This window comes from Gobius niger (genome assembly GCF_951799975.1).
Source record: "Gobius niger genome assembly, chromosome: 5".
Taxonomy (NCBI): Eukaryota; Metazoa; Chordata; class Actinopteri; order Gobiiformes; family Gobiidae; genus Gobius; species Gobius niger.
The window spans coordinates 16,526,903-16,543,799 of NC_136856.1; the positions used below are offsets into that span (position 1 = coordinate 16,526,903).

Below are 16,897 nucleotides of genomic sequence, written 5' to 3' on the forward strand. Positions count from 1 at the left end.
TTAAAATCTGAAAAGACGCATAATCGTGCATTTATTTACACAATTTAACTTTTATAAAGGAACAGAAAAATCGACTGTTAGATAAATATATCCCTTTACTCAAACTGCTTCATTCAGGTATATCCAATAATAATAATCATTACAATAATTTTAAAAAAGCCTATGCACAAACACATGGTTATGGCAAATCAGAAGCAAAGAACCAAGTCAGACCAAAAGTAACAGTTCGACCTTTAATCAATGGAGAAAAAAGAGGATCAGGGCTCACACTACAGAGGCGAAATAATACAGAGGGTATAGAAAAACTATTATCATGGGACAAGTACACCACATATTCTTTACAATGGATTATATGTACATATTCAAATCTTCAAGCTAAACAAAGCTTTAGAGAAAGCATATACCAGTGAAACATGATCGGCCCTTGATAAATTTCCAAAAGGTAATGTCTGCATATGTTTTATACAAAATAGATTTTCAAACAATATTTGGGTAGTGCAATTTTTTTTTAAGATTCAAGCTGGTTGATTACTTTCACAAACAGTTTTTAGAGTGAAAAAGACCGACTCCTATCCTATTCACAGTATTACATAAATTGACCAAAGCTGTCACTTTAGAATAAAAAAGTAATAACATACAATGATCTGTACAATTGTTACTAGTTTCAATAGCTTGATACGTAGTGGGTTGGTTGTCTTTGCTTTGGTCACCTGTTGTTGAACATAAAATACGTTTTTGTGCATTCTGGGTGAGTGTTTTTTTCCTGAAAATCTGACCTGCAGAGATAAGGGTTTATGGTGAATCTTAAATAGCTTATATATTGTGGAACTGAAAACGGAAGCAGCCATAGTTTGTTATGTAAAAGGTGATACATTGTTTTTCTATTGCATATATAGTAGTCCCCAATAGTAAACAATGGGGGTGATGTTTCTATGAAGAGGCAAGTGTGTGTCTCAGAAATACCTGTAAAAAAAGCAGCAGCAGAGATTTATTTGGAAACACTGAATGTGAAAGTAACCCACGAGTGACGCGTAGGCAGTCAACAAATATCATGGATTTGTACCAAAAAGAAACAATGACAGTCGCCTTTTCAGATGTCATTGGGCTGAGTGTGAGACACGTGTTACGAGAGATTTATTAACAATCCATTAGTGACAACTGAAGACAGACAGAAGACAACAGACTTCAACAGACAAGTTGTTGAACATGAAGCGCATTTAAAACTACGCATGAGCGAAATATAAATTGCATGATTACTGAGTGGTTAGTAGTTGTTCTGTGTTTTTCATCCAAAGCTACATTTTCAGCTCTAACTTTATTTAGTTAAAAAGCACCAGTTTAGACTTAAAAGCCACTCGAATTTTAATAAATGGATCGAAGTGCCACATTTCTGTTGTGCTTAGGCCAATAACTCAAGTGCTGGTGTGAACAGGTGAAAATATTGCAACACATTTCCAATCATCACTGACAACACAAAGAAAACGATAGCATGACCGACTTTGTGATAACAACACTTCAGAGTGATTCCATGGCTGAATGCTTCAGGGATTAAAAATTGGGTTAAACTGGACCATCGTTACCACTTCACGATTCAGACAAGTTCTCAGGTTTTTACGCACAAACACTGACAATGCTCCAGCATCACAAAGTAGATAAAACAAGGATTTTGGCACTGAACGACTTTCCAGACAGTGGCTTTCACTGGCGAAGGGGATGAACAGTAAGTGCTAACATTGGGACGTATGTGCAAATATACTAGACGCTGAGGACATGTGACAAACAGGTCAAGGTGGCTACAGAGTGCTGTTAAAAGGGGTCGAGTTATGGCCAGCTGTGGTGATGAGTGTTTTATGCACAACTCTTCAATATCACATGTTTGAAAACAAAATGCATAGACTCCAAAATAAACCTTTCTGTTACAAAACAACAGGATGTTAAAACTTACTCAACAATGACATTTAAAATTAATTATGCAAACAACACAAAAAGCTCTGCTTTGTGCAGTAGCTGCGCTAGGACTAAATATTTGGGTGGACAGGGAGAAAACGCGGTAGGCCTGGCTAAATGTGCTCTCTCTCGGAGCACAGCCAGATGTGTGAGGCAGGTCCTGCAGTCACAGGCGCGGCTCATGTCACTGTCCCCGCTATAGAGGCAAAGGACGGACTCAGTCACACTCACAACGCTGAATGATGTGGTCTGACCCCCTGGGCTACAGACAAACGTGCCCAGGCCCACCCCTAGCGCTGTGCATGGTTTACTGATTGGTTGACGCAGGTATTTGTCACATTCCACTAAACTATTAGGGCGGTGGAGGGGCTAAAATATAGTCAGCTATCTCCTATTAAAATAAAGAAAAATTGTCATCAAAAAAACAGTCTTTTAAAGCCTTTATGTGGATACAAAGTGCTCACATCGCACCTGGGAATCAAATGTGCGGGAGATTGCATTAGAGGAAAAAAGGGCTTTCTATATTCACTCTCAATAAAACAGACTGTTTCTTCACATAGGACTGAGCTGCCACTTCTAAAGATAAACAAAGCAACTGAAAAAAGACTGCAACTGCATGTTTATATGAAAGTACAATCAATGTATGCTGAGGGGAGACCATGACAGGTGTGGTGAAGCATGCCACGGGACAGTCAGGAAGAAATGGATAGGATATTTCAAGCAAAAAGGCACATTATTTATCCCTTTTTTGTAACGTGTAAACTTGGAAGAGGTGTGAGAGAAATCGTCCTTGAAACAAGCACATGGATGTATGTTCATTATACAAAAAAAAGGTTTAATTTTTTGCTAATATTTCAAGCCTCTAACTAAAGAGGAACACAGTCCAAAGGTTTAGAGCAAGTTATCAATTAAGCTCTGCTACCCTTTGTGGTAACAATATGTGGGGTAAAAATAGAACAAAACACATTGGTATTATTTCAAAATGTAAAAACAAAACAAAAAAGACTGTCAGAACCTACATAGATAGTAGTTATCTATTAAAGGTAAGGAACCTGAGATGACATGGATGTAGGCCAATTATCTCTGTGATTATACAAAACGTTTCCTATGTGATACACACCGTATGTTAGACCAAAATCAACAAAAGCTGTGTTCTCTCTTGGTGGTACCTCCTCAGTTTGCCCTCAGACCATTGCGCCAATGCCAGGGGGCGTCTCCCAGTAACAAAACTGACTCGTTCGATCCTTGGTGCTCGCTGTAGCTCCTGGAGTGGGGCGGGTGGTGAAGGGTTTTAAGGCATTGTGTCTGGGGCTGGAGAGTGTCATCTCTGGTGGAACAGCAGAGCTTTCACGCTCCCAGCCTTGAATTTTGGTAACTGGTTGCTGATGATCTCTGCCAACATCTCGGGGAACTCCACTGCCAGGGACTTGTTCACAAATGTGTAGAAACAGAAGTTGAGAAGACCGCCCACCATCTGAAGGCATAAACATATTCATCAGTGTTCAAGCTTCACTTATGTGTTAAAGGTTCGAGTTCAGTTGTCTTATCAGGTCAGTTAACCCCCAAAAAAGGTGTTATGTGGAGATGAGAAAGGAATAGAGGAACAACCATAAACAGCAGCCAGGGTTTCCAAGACATGTTCCAATATAAAACTGTTGTTGATTCATTGAGAATTATAAAAACAATTTACATGATGTAAAAACTGTTTTTTTTTTTAAGTTTTTAGTTGACTATTTAATTAGCCCCACACTCAAGTCTGCCAGATGGTTTATGCAGGTTTGTAATTGAAAGTCTCTCCATTTTCCCACAATCCTGTTTACCATCAAGTCCTGATAAGTGCTCGAGCAGTCTAATGGTTAAAGCTCAGTGACACCATTCTGGATTTGGAAGACTAAAGTCCCAAGAAATCTGTCGACATAGCTCTTCATCGAGTTCATTTGTGGTGCAGTTTTTAAAATGGCTAATTTCACATATTCTGGTCCTCAAAACGTCAAAACATGCAAGCTGCCATGTTTGTTTCACAGGGACAGGACAGGAAAGAACCCGGGATAATTTAAACAAAAGCAGTCACGTTAAGGCTAACGCACATCGAGACGATTTGACGCGCGCCATTATTTTCTCTACACCGCGAGGTTACAGACCTGCTGAATCCAAGTTGAAGCAGTTAAATTAGTGTCTGTCGCCAGCTCACTATTATTAACCAACAAAAAAGAGCTACGTTGCTCTCTCTCTTGCAATACGGACATACGAGTCATTTTTGATAAAGCGATAGTCGTGTGGTTTAAATCCTACATCGACGTGCATCAGATGACGTTCAGCGGAATATCCTAATGCCCAAATAATGTATCACACCATTCACATTCAACCAGTTTGTTTGCTACCTCGTGCATGGCGTCTAGGAGCTTGGTGAGCTGATAGAAACGCTGCCAGTTCTGACTTGAGTTTTCCTCTCGTTTTACTATTGCTTTGCCCAGCTCTTTTATGTACGACATCCGAAGCTCATCAAACACAGCCTGGCTCTTTAGGCCGTCCTTTGGCACTGCAAAACAAAGTTTCAGACATAATTAATACCCGAGCAGTCAATCAAGTGACATATGTGTGACAGACTAATGTCAATCAACACAGAGAGCCAAGAACTATGATATACTGCAGTAAACCTGTTGTTTCACTCTGAGCTAGGGCTGCACAATACATAAATAAATAATCCTTATCGCAGTATATCGCAAAGTCATAAAATCACCCATTTGACTGCGACTTGCACATTTAAATCATAAAATGAACATTTTAAGAATATGCAAAACATGAATTCTAGCCGTGATTTTCAACATTTATTTCCATCTTAGGTTCGTTTTGGTCCAGATTTTGTATATACTAAAGATTGTGGGGGGTTTTTGCAGCAAAAACAAATTGCCTATGATATATTTACTGGAAATTACTGTGTTGAAAAGAATATAATATTAGTAGCTCTGAAAACATTACACTGCACATCAACTATAAAGCCACACAGGTACTACAGTGATGACGTTTCCATACAATACTGTAATCCGTTGTGTATTGTGGCTTTGGTGTTACCTGTGCTCAGCAGCAGCAGGACCTTCATGCACAAGAACTCATCGTGAGAAACCTGCAGACGAACAAACTCGCTGGAAATCTTCAACATTTGCTCAAACTGGTCAGTCATGAAGGGCATCTTCATCCTGTCCCTAAAACAAAAATGAAAATGGAAATTAATCAAAGCAATACATCTGTGTTTCTCAAACAGTGGTTCACAAACTGGTGGTATCCAGGTCTAGCTTTAGTTCAATTAAAGCCCTATTCAAACAGGATTAGAATTACCTAGGGACCTCTGGTAAAAAGCAACCATTACTGACATCTGTTCCCATGCAAATCTGCAAGCTGTAATTCGTAATTTGGAAGGTAAAAATTCCACCGATTTTTACCTTGGGTAATCCTGCACACTCCGAGGTCTCCGGGTGATTCTAGTCCCATGCGAATACACATGTCGGAGTTAGGAAAGTGTTTAACCAAAGTAAATAATTATAAAACTCTATTTTTATGTCCGCATTTAAGCTACAGTAATAATATAATGCTATCAAAGCATTACTTCGACCAATATTCATTTTGTTTAATCCATTTAAAGTAGTTAGTATAAAGTGTATAAAAGAGAAGAACCACGACGTTCCACAGACACGAGCTGGAAGTACAGCCCCCTTGTCATGGCAACGTTAGACAAACCAACACAAGGAAAGTTTGGATGCTTTTGGTGCAAAACTTAGACAAAGGAGGTTGTTTCAGAGCGTACGGATTAAAGGGGAAAGGAAACAGCTGTTTTATGTCAGAGCAAAACCACAGACCTGACGCAGATGTCGTTCGCTGTAGCATGTGCGATAAGAAACAACCTCTCTCGCTAATACAAAGCTCACAATTAGCGCTCGCATCACGAATGAATAAAAGGCTTCTTGTCACCATTCAGTGTTCATAATCTATCCATAATTTCCGGAAAAAGTCTGCAAAAACCTGTGAATTACTGAAATTACCCGACGACGACGTCACCAGGTAATTCTAATCCTAGAATCAGCAAATAGGGCTTAAGAGACCATTTGAAATGTTCTGCTTTGGGCCATTTCTTGCCGACAACTACTCAAATGAAGGTTTAGGACTGTTGGATTTGTTTTGGAGGTTCAACAGTACTAAGAAATTATTTGAAAAGCATTTGGAAATGATTGCAATACATCACTCTCTTTTACTTAATGAGTCACGTCGATTCGGACTTTGTAATGTACAATATCACAGCTGTTCATAATGAGCCGCGTGCCTTCGCTGCTGAATAATAATGCGTGAAAGGAGGCTGAAATGCAGATTTGTGGTGACAACTGACAGACAGGTGCAACATTTGACAGACATGCTCCACATAGCTCTAGGGAAGTAGGAAATATTTGTGCATAGGTTGACAGATGGTAAAAGTTACTTCACTTTCATTGCTGTGAAAGTAGTAGAAGCAAGTAAAGAAGAGTAAACAGAAAGTGCTTACTCATTAATGACAAGGTCTGGAGCAAAGCACAGCATGTTGCCGTTGCATTGCTGATAGGACCTCCATCCCAAACCGAATGTCATGAGGAAGAGCCAGGAGCACTGCAGCAGGGTCATCTGATCATCAAGGTGCAAGTTTCTGAATCCTGAAAACACATTGTTAGATTTAAGAATGTTTGATGACAGACTGAAAACGCCTGGATTGATGAAACGGCGTCCTAAATCACATTGATAAAATTTGGATACACAGCAGTGTTCACTTATCAGACAGAGTGCAGCACTGACCTGGCAGAGACTTAGCCCACTTGACTGCAGAGATGACCTGCCTGCCCCCCAGTCGGTTCAGGGTGGTCATGAGGCGCGTGGACGTGTCGGGCAGAGTGCTGTCATAACCCGCATATATGGTCTCTGGCTCTATAGCTTTCAAAAGGGACAGCATGGTGGGCACGAGCTGGGGCATACATTTCGGCACCAGGGAGCGGGCCTCGACCGGTGGAGAAGTCTGCACCACTTCAGGCACGTTGCTCGGCTGCACGCCTTTTAGACGGTTCTTCTTAATTTTACGAGCTGCAGACACAGATTCAGTTACATTCATACATGGTTAGTGGAGATAAATAGTGCCCTATTGGGACAGACCTTCAAGGTTCATGCCAGCCATCAGACACTTGCGAAAACGGCAGGCGGGACAGTTCTTCCTCCGTATTTTGTCGATGATGCAGTCATTTCTGCCAGCACACAGGTAATTATGCTGCCCTAAAGCACAAAGAAACAATATTAGCCATAACATGTGTGACAAACAAGGGAGATCTACAGAGGAGAGTCATGTACCTTCCACTGCTCTCTTAAAAAACACCTTACAGCTGCCACAGGTGAGGACGCCATAGTGGCAGCCGGATGCTTCATCTGAACAAACCAGGCAGACTTTGTGAACCCCGCTTTTCCCTTGTGCGGGAGCCGGAGCACTGCTACTCTCCTTATGAGTGGAAGAACTACAAGGACAGAAGACAGATGAAAGATGTTAAGGCATGAACAACTCTGCATCTACTTAGTGAGGTTAAGTTGTATAATTACTCATGGAATATATTATTGTCACGTGACCTAAAATATGTTGACTACTAGAAAAAACACTATTATACATATTTATTCAACAAAGTGAACTGTATGGCACATATAGCAGTTTCCTGTAGGACAGCTCCTCAACGCCACCTCTGGTTCATGGGGAAAAGACCAAAAAAAGTGTGCTCCATTGTTCGCAATCATCCTTCAAATACTTTCAGAGCTAGGGTTACATCCTAGACCAAGAGGTGACCGAAAACAACACTTCAACCATAAATGTATACTGAACTTCACTGGCTGGACATGTGATGCACTTGCTAAAAACCACCACAAGGTGTCACTGGCTTTGCTGCATCCATGCGACAGAGATACACACCCCCTTTTCCTGAAGCAGTGGCCACAGAGGATACAGAGAGGATATGAAGCTATGCAGCGTAAAACACTGGGGCAAAGTATTCAGATCTTGAACCACTATATTCTTTGGTTCACTTTTCCAAAAATGAAATCAATGCACGTCACACAAATACACAGATCTTATCACAGAAGTCAAACCATTGGCCAACAAAGGGTGTTATTTATTTCAAGGCTACAAGCTGTAGCAGGACAACATCAACACAGGAGGTTGAGCAGCTTTTATGCTAAAACACGGTGCAGAGGAGGCTCTTAGGAGGGCGTCTCGCCGCGGCTCGAGCAAAGAGCTTTTAGAGCACACGCTGTGGTCAATAAGGCTCCATTTTCATTTCGTGCTGACAGATTACCGGAGTCATATCTTCAGTTCAAAACCTCTCTCTTCATTATGCCACACATCAATCATCACTTTGAGAGGACAAAAGCAGTGACACGAGAAGGGAAAAAAGAATTCCATCTACTATGCACTTTGTAACCTCCAATCAAACTAGAATTGCATGGGGTCTTATGTATGTTGAAAATCAATCAATCCTGTAGTTTAGACGCCTCTACAAACATGCTTTGAAATGCATGTGATTCTTCATGCAGTTCTTTTGTTTTGTAATGTCCACAAGGAACTTAAACAAACTTATTTATTGGTTTATTTGGTCGGGACAGTGCATGTTAATGAACACACATGGGTCATGTAAACACGCCACACCGGATTGTAGTCATGGGCTAATTTGCATCTGCTGTCCCCCAGTCGCCCTCTCAAACATACCCTTTCATCCTGGCTTATTGTGGTGTTTTTAGCCCAGAGGAAACCTACGCAGACAGCATGCAAACTCCACAGAGAAAGGCCCCGTCCAGGTGGGAATCGAACCTGGGACTAGCTGTGAAGCACGAGCACAAACTGCTGGGCCACCATGCCGCCCAAATTCTAAAAGTTTAGCCACTTCACATCATCAAAACCTAATAATGAACATACTTTAACCCTTACAATAACATTCAGCAAGATTTCAAGTCAAATCTATCCGAAACCCAAATTTCACACTAAGATTTTGCTTTGTTATTTTTTGTCTCTGCGTTTCATAAGCAATTTTAATCCCACAACGGTTGTGGAAATGTAAAATTACATTTTGTGTAACATCAGCTGTTTTAACAGTTCTCAGCTCAATTCTCTTGACGGTGCAAAGTATTTGAGATTGTCTAGATTCTTTGCTCACTGCTGTAAACATCCAGTCGTTCAGCACACGCACATTTCAACTTAAAGAGCTGTGCTGCCATTAATGATGTAACAGTCGTGCCACGTGCATCGTTAGGACTTATGGGAGATTTCCCTTGACACACTGCTAATAAGTCTCATGTCTGAAGTGGCAGGGAGTGGACTGGGAGTAAACCCGCGTATCCTCCAATGGCCTGCAGGGAGCGTGTCAGCAAGGCAGCTTTACCTATCGGTTCAAATCCAATTACAATGTGTGCAACAACAATGAAGCCTGGTGTGTCAGACCAAATGCTTATATTTAAACAAATAACTTTTGACAATTTGTTGTTTCAACAATTTGTTTCACCCCATTTATAGTTGTTAATCACTATAGGGAGGCCAACTAGGCCATATTTCCTCTTTTCGAAAGCATTTGCACAATCAGGAAGTGCTTGTATTCTTTGTAGTCTATTGTTGGACTCGGCTCGAATAAGGCTTTCCTTGGGTAGGCCTCAAATTCAGTATAGAACGAGCAACAGTTTACCCTTAACATTTGAAGAGGAGTGATCACTCCACCTAGTTTCTAAGAGGCAAGCCATCTAATGCACTTAACATAATGCCAGTGGCCCAGTGCCCTGCTTAACAATAATCTGCTCTTAGTCGCCCGTGTCAGCAGTGGGTCGGCAGTGCTGCACTGCAAAGCTCTATGTAAGGACACCTCAGATAAACAAAAATCAGACTGAAATCTCTGCCCGTTCACTAATGAGAAAACAATGTGCAAAATGACAGTCTACAAAATACATAGTATTTAACAAATTAATGCAAAAGGCAAGCAGACCAACTCTATACTCTATACAAATACAGGAGAAAACAAATCCAGTCTCTGGTATTTTTCACTGTAAAGTGTAGAGTGTATTACAAACACTGTAAATATTTTCACTAAATTAAAAATAAGGATTGAGCTGTGATGTTTTGTGATGCTTTCACTCCAAAGACTAAGTTAAGGCAACAGAAGGTAATCGGGAGAGATGGGAGATTTTCCAAAAGGGCCTCAGAATCAATACGGGACGCTATTTGTCACAGAGCTGAGCCCAGCCTCAGTTTGCAATCTTCAATATCTCCCTGGTAATCGCAAATATCTGTTGCCATCTGAACGACGATGGCCCGCAGAAATAGCTGATTGGCCACATACTTTTAATTCCACACCTGGAAGCACTGGCTTCATTTAGGCTGCTTAAAAACATCAGAGGATCGTAAACTTTAGACATCCTTACAAGTTTTGCAGCTGCACAATTGGCACAGCTCTATCGAAGTTAAGACAGTGGCTGCAGGGAGTAGGGGCGGAATTATCTTACTGCCGGCCTGGGCTCAGATTGCAAAATGATAATTCCTCATAATTGACTTATCAGCTAAGACAAGAAGTGTTTGTGTCAGGTCACAAATGTTTGCTTTGCACATAGTTGTTCCAAGTGTAAATAAAGACTTTAAAATGGCTCACGCATGTGACAATGTGATCCTGTATTTGCACAGTTTTGGCTGAGGGTGTAGACGGGAGTATTACTGCTGTGGTACTGTCAAATAGGACGTCTTATTTTTCTAACCTGATGTTATGACAAAACCAAGCCTTGAAATGCGACTGACTGTATGAGCTTTGGTACAGGAGGAGTGAGCAGTGGCTGTGGAGGGGGGCTAGGCTTCAGGCCTGTAAATGCTCTTCAGTGGGGCGCTACTGTGTGCAGCTGGACACCTCTGGAATGTGGGCGGAGGGAGCTCCCGAAGTCGCACTGTGCTGACTCGGCAGCGTGAACTAAAGTTAGACAAGGAACTGCAAACAAAATGCAGCCGGAGCAATATCCTCTTAACTTCAGAATGGGAATTTATGTAAGGTATTGCAGAAATAAAATAAAAAAGGTTTGATAATTTAAAGTTCCACTGGAATGCTGTAATAATGTGGAAGTGCCTGGAATTGCAGGCATTCGATTTGGTGCGTTTGCTCGGTGCCAGCTGCAGAGAGAGGCATGAGAGAGAAAGTAGGTCAGGAGAGTCAGAGCAGCTCAGTGCTCAGTGCTGAGGTCCGCCTGCCAACATGCTACAGCACCATGTCAAAACCCACGTGCCACCACATGCACTGCACACATCCATGAATAATACAGAGCACTAACCAACATGCACGTCTCATTTACACACACACACACACAAAGTCACAAGTGATTTACACCCGATGAAAGCTATTGCTGACAGTCCGGGCCCCAGGGCTCAGCCGGACGAGGCAAAAATAGAGGACAGGGCAACAAGAGAGGTAAAACGTTCAAAGACGAGTCTCAAAATGCTTAATGACACTATCTGAACGGAAGGAATTTGGATAAAAATAAACATCTTCTTACAAACGAGCAGTAGAGACCATTTTTTTCCAGTCATCAAAAAGATCTCTGTAGAGATTGGTCCCACACTTGATAAAAAATAATAATTTTGCTCTCATTGTGGATAAGAGAAGTTTCACAACAACTTGTAAACCTTTGTAGACTAATATATATATATATATTCTCCTGAGAAAATACAGGAGAAAAACAGAAAACATACATTTCTCACTTTAATTTCTCACTTTAAGTGACAGTTACAGTTAACAAGCACTAATCCCATTATAAAGAATGGGACTTTATGAAGTATGACCCATTACAATGAATAAAACCCGCAATTAATCTCAGCCACAGCAGGAACCAGTCTATGTTTATGTCATTACATGTGACCTATAAACAGGGTTCTGCGCTTGTGTTCAGGCCAGTAGCAGACGAAGGAAATGCCGAGCTAAAAACAAATGTTACATAACAGTTCTAGGCGGCTCCGCAATATTCAGCAGAGGAAATATTTGTCTTTATTTGCCAATCTTTTCTGCATGAGTTTCTCATAAAGTTAATCAAGTTATGCCACACCAAAACCAGTCATCCGTCATATGTCACAGGTTTTCTATGGATAGCAGCAAGTCGAATTTATGCTTTAATGCTATTTCAATGCCTATACACTATATTAAACTGTGCACTTTTTCATTTCTTAAAATTTGCAAACATTTCATCAATGAGCTAATTTTGACACAGCGGGCAATTTTTGAGCCAAACATTTTCAGCCAAATACGGATGAATACATTTTGCATTTGACAAACCTGTTCAGCCAAAATTATGTAATAAGCTAACAAAAGACACTTTGTAAGGCTCTGCAAATCTGCATAGTAAATACTGCATGTTAACAAGTCAGGTTTTACTGAATGGCAGCTTATAGAGAGAAAACAGTACAAAAATGACACTCATCGGTATCACATGCATAAGAAATTATTTCCCAACAAATTTTGATTTAATGCCGGTATAAATCCAATTGAATGCTTTTTATGACATTTGAGGTCATCATTTTGGCACAATTAATTTAATGACTTTAAATGCTTTTTAATGTCCTGCAGGAAAACCTGTGTTTTTCTTTTCATGCTGTAAAAATAATAGAGGGGCCCTGGAGAGATAAGAATGTATTGTAAGTCTCTCTTCATCTAATGCTTGAAGACAAAAGCTGAGCAGTGAACCTATGAGCCAAACCTGGTCCATGCTTTAGAGACCTGCTGTAGCGTAACAAGAAACAATCTGCTAAATGTGACAAATGTTGAATATAGCAGGACCAAACAACACCTGGCAAAAAGACACAGCAGGCGAATCTCTGTACACAAAAATAAACCCTCATTTAGATGGGAGCTATTGAATATCAAGGTCACCCTACTGCAATGTAACCGTAGTTGAACAGTAGTTAACTTAAGATGCTTGTGTGTGAATCTTAAACGTTTCAAGGTGCCGGCTCAAAGATCGCGTGCCATTTTTGACTCAACTGAAGCTTGATCACTACCTGTCTGATGTGATTTCTCAGATGAATGAATCAAGGCAAAAGACAAAACCGCATGCGTGACTTGTACACAAAATCTGTCAGGTCATGTGACTTTCTACTTATGCGCAACTCACAACTGGGCCTCACGGCCAACATTGCAGCTCAACACTCGCAAGTTTACAAGCCGTCATGTAAGAAGCTAACAAAAGACACTTTGTAAGGCTCTGCAAGCCTGCATAGTAAATGCTACTTGTTAACAAGTCATGTTTTACTGAATGGCAGCGTACGGGGAAAATGTACAAAAATAAAACTCCACAGTATCACATGGTTAAGAGACACTGGTGCAAAAGGCCAATACTAGATTTTCCATTTATGTGGACCATTTCCTTTTTGTTCACAGAGTCTTTCTCTTGAAGCCACAGGAAAATTGTTCATAGCTTAATATTCTGTATCATATTTTCTGTTAAGGCCCTAAAACTCAGCTGCAAATCTCTGGACTACGTCTCCCCCTCGGACTTTAGTATACTGTGTCAACGATTAGTTTAAAACTATTGCACTGTTGACAAAAAGGCTGACAGCTAAAAAATACTTGTTTTCAGTTCACACACAGTTCAACACATAGCACAGTACTGACCTTTCATGATAGTTCATATTGTATCCGCTACACATAAAGAGATGTGAAAAACTAAACATGTGCCGTGCAATTACTCCCATTAAGTATAGGATTAAATAGAGTGATGTTGAATGCAGTGTGCAGTACTGTAATGTATGCAAACGGTATCGTACCTGGTAAAAGTAGGGGAGGAGCTGGAGAAACTCTCATTTCCTCTGTGCATTCCTGATGTGTCACCATTTCCCTGGACTCTGTTCCAGGTACCGCTGACAGTTGTTACTGGGAGGTACAGCGTAGTCACTGACTTTTGATCTTTTTGCTGCGGAGTTTCATTGCTCATTCCAAAATGAAAGCTCTGTCCTCCTGACGTGCTCACCCCACAAATAGAAATTGGGTTAGACCTGGGGAGATCAGAGGAGGACGTGCCACTAATTTGGCAATAATTCTGGCTTAAAGATGTTTTCTCCTGCTTTATCACTCCAGGTGTGCTCAACTGAATGAGCCCACTATCGTTCTCTTTCTTAACTGAAATAGACAAATTGGATGAAGGTGTTAGAGGGGAAATTGAGGAAACACTTGCACCCGTCAGGCCAGAGCTAGATATCTTACTGCCATTGAGAGCGACTGTGCCACTGTTATTGCTCTCAACAAGGGTCGGCTTAATGTCTCTGTCTGAGCTGACCTCTCCAAGTAAAGAGTCATCCCCCAAAGTGGACAAGAAAGCATCGTCTCCCACATAAAAATCAGACGGGGACCCAGTGAGCTCAAAGTCCTGAAGCAGGTCTAGTGTGTTGTCACTGAACAATTTCTGGTTCACATCAACATCTTTGCCAATATGGTCAAAATCATGATCAAGGTCTATGGGATCTGGTTCTCCTTTATCCATAGAAAAGTCTGTTTTCAAGGGGAAGAAGTTGGGATCTGACCCTCCAATAAGGGAATCCATGTCCTGGACAATGGCACTCAAATGGGATTTCTGATCTTTGGTTAGACCTCGGGAACCGACAGTAGCAGTGCCAGAAGGAGATGCAAGATCTTCAGAAAGGGGGCTGTTGCTAAAGCCGTTTGGGACCTGTCCTGGCTGCATCAAGGGACTTGGAGGAAGTACTATAGAGGTGGCAGAAGTGAGGGACATGGCACTGGGAGGAGCCACTCTCAACAGAACCCTCTCTTCAGAGCTCTCGGTGTAGACCAGTTTGCTTAAATGGTCATCTCCTCTGTAGATGAGCTTCTTTACTCCTCCTTTGTCCATCTGTAGACAGTGAAACAGAAGCCAATATGAACCACTGATATAATATTAATTAATGGTTAGTTGAACAACTATACATGCATTACGTTCCCACACGTTTAGTCTGCAATAACAGCACATTCACGGTAGATAATAAGTCATTTTAAATAATGTTTGTACAAAGTTTCCACGATTCTCTTCCTGCGCGCCCTTGAGCTAATGTTGCTAAGATGGAAAACGCTAGTTTTGTTCATGACAAGTCATCCAGTGACACCATAGTATGAACGAATGTGTATATATTTTGGGCACAGTGACATGCTTTACCACCCAAAACAGAAAATGAATAGTTGTTGCAGTGAAAATTGCGCGAGTTAATGAAAGCTAATAGTAGCATGTTGCTAAGTGCTGGCATGGCATGTAGCATTGCTGCTAACAGTTAGCATAGTGCCTACGTACCCATTTCGCTCCATTGCCCGTGACAGGACGGTTTGTTTGTGGGTATTCGGATCGAAACTATCAAGTATCTTTGATAATCGTGGCCTTTTACAGTTGTAGTCACGTTTACTCCCTGCATATATTGTAAACAAAAATATTGCACTTACCCTTCAAATGACTGGTGGTTGATATGTCTGCACAGGTCGTCTGTCAACATTGTTTTGGTTGAAAGTGTACTCCAAAACATACACTGAATATTTGTTAAAACAGCCCACAAGCGTGGGGACTCAGCTACTCGGGTAAATAGAACAATAATAGCGTGCTACGCTACGCATGATTTGTCCAGTCTTTCAGTTTGACCTACCTTTTATGAGTGACAAAGTGTGTTACACAGGCTAAGCTACGGAGAGGCGCAGCTTGCCATTAGGAAAGTAGGCGCTAACCTCCAGGAAAACATACAAAATGGAGAACCAGGCGAGCAGTGCGGAACTCCCTTGTTTACATGGGGCACTGCCACCTGCTGGACAACCCATGTCAATACATGTTATTATGACTATCCCTGTCCATGGCTAAACGTTGGCTAAATGTTTTTATTTTTAGATTAAAAGGACTGTAGCAAAATAAACGAGATTATAATACATGATTAGGTATATTGCTATTCATGTAATCTTTGATTATGAATATTTGAATATGGTCGTTGTTCTGTTCTACACAAAGGGGGAAAGATATGTTTAAAATGTTGCTGTTTGATGTGCGCAAAACATATTATTACATCATACAGACATCATCATCATACCGCCTTTGCTATGCCCAATCCTATCAGATTCGGAAGCTAAGCAGGGAAGTGCCTGGTTGGTATTTGGATGGGCGAATGTTTGGGAACACCAGGGAAGCCCTGGAGTGAGTGAGTGAGTGAGTGAGTGAGTGAGTGAGTGAGTGAGTGAGTGAGTGAGTGAGTGAGTGAGTGAGTGAGTGAGTGAGTGAGTGAGTGAGTGAGTGAGTGAGTGAGTGAGTGAGTGAGTGAGTGAGTGGTGATGGTCAGAAGGACCGATGGTGCAGACTGATAGCCTCGCTTCAGTCAGTCTACCCCAGGGCAGCTGTGGCTGCATACTCACCATCACCGAGTATGTGAACGAAGAATGCACTACATTGTATCATCATCATCATCATCATCATCATCATCATCATCATCATCATCATCATCATCATCATCATCATCATCATCATCATCATCACACGTACATGTGTCCATATTACAGGTTAAATTGAGAGTCTACAGTTGAACTTTACACAAATAAACATATAATTGTCTTTAACTTTCAGCTAGGACCCATATTGTGTTACATTATTCATGCTGAAGTTGCTTGAAATTCAACCCCTTGAAAAAGATAGAATCTGTCCAGGGAGTGACGCATGAACAGGAAATAAAATGAAGACAAGAGGCAGCGAAATGGGCTCTAATGGGATGATGAGTGAGATGAATTGGAAGCATTCTTTACAACCTAAATAGAAGAGATGTCTTTGTGCATCAGGCCATAAGGGCAGTCATCCAATGCAAGAACTATCCACATTAATGTCATTTATCAATAAAGTTTCTGCACATGTATTGTGGTCATGTTATGGAAACTGATGATGGCAA

The 16,897-nt window shown here is 41.1% G+C and overlaps 1 protein-coding gene across 1 annotated transcript; it reads right to left on the bottom strand.

The window, feature by feature from the left end:
- Positions 1-219: 219 nt before the first annotated feature.
- nr3c1 (nuclear receptor subfamily 3, group C, member 1 (glucocorticoid receptor)) lies at positions 220-15,729 on the bottom strand. The gene is made up of 9 exons (XM_079556767.1): positions 15,426-15,729; positions 13,769-14,847; positions 7,306-7,466; positions 7,114-7,230; positions 6,763-7,044; positions 6,479-6,623; positions 5,020-5,150; positions 4,329-4,486; positions 220-3,421 (listed from the first exon to the last, which is right to left on the bottom strand). Exons 2-9 carry the CDS (start codon positions 14,845-14,847, stop codon positions 3,269-3,271), a joined length of 2,226 nt encoding a protein of 741 aa, XP_079412893.1. The 5' UTR covers positions 15,426-15,729; the 3' UTR covers positions 220-3,268.
- Between the last annotated feature and the right edge of the window lie 1,168 nt (positions 15,730-16,897).

Bases quoted from the DNA above. Each gene is read 5' to 3' on its own strand.
- nr3c1 (XM_079556767.1), bottom strand. From the start codon at position 14,847: ATGGACAAAGGAGGAGTAAAGAAGCTCATCTACAGAGGAGATGACCAT. The intron at 7,231-7,305 runs GTACATGACTCT...TTTGTGCTTTAG, and splicing joins TTTTAAGAGAGCAGTGGAAG to GGCAGCATAATTACCTGTGT. The intron at 5,151-6,478 runs GTAAGCACTTTC...TTTTTGTTTTAG, and splicing joins CCAGACCTTGTCATTAATGA to GGACAGGATGAAGATGCCCT.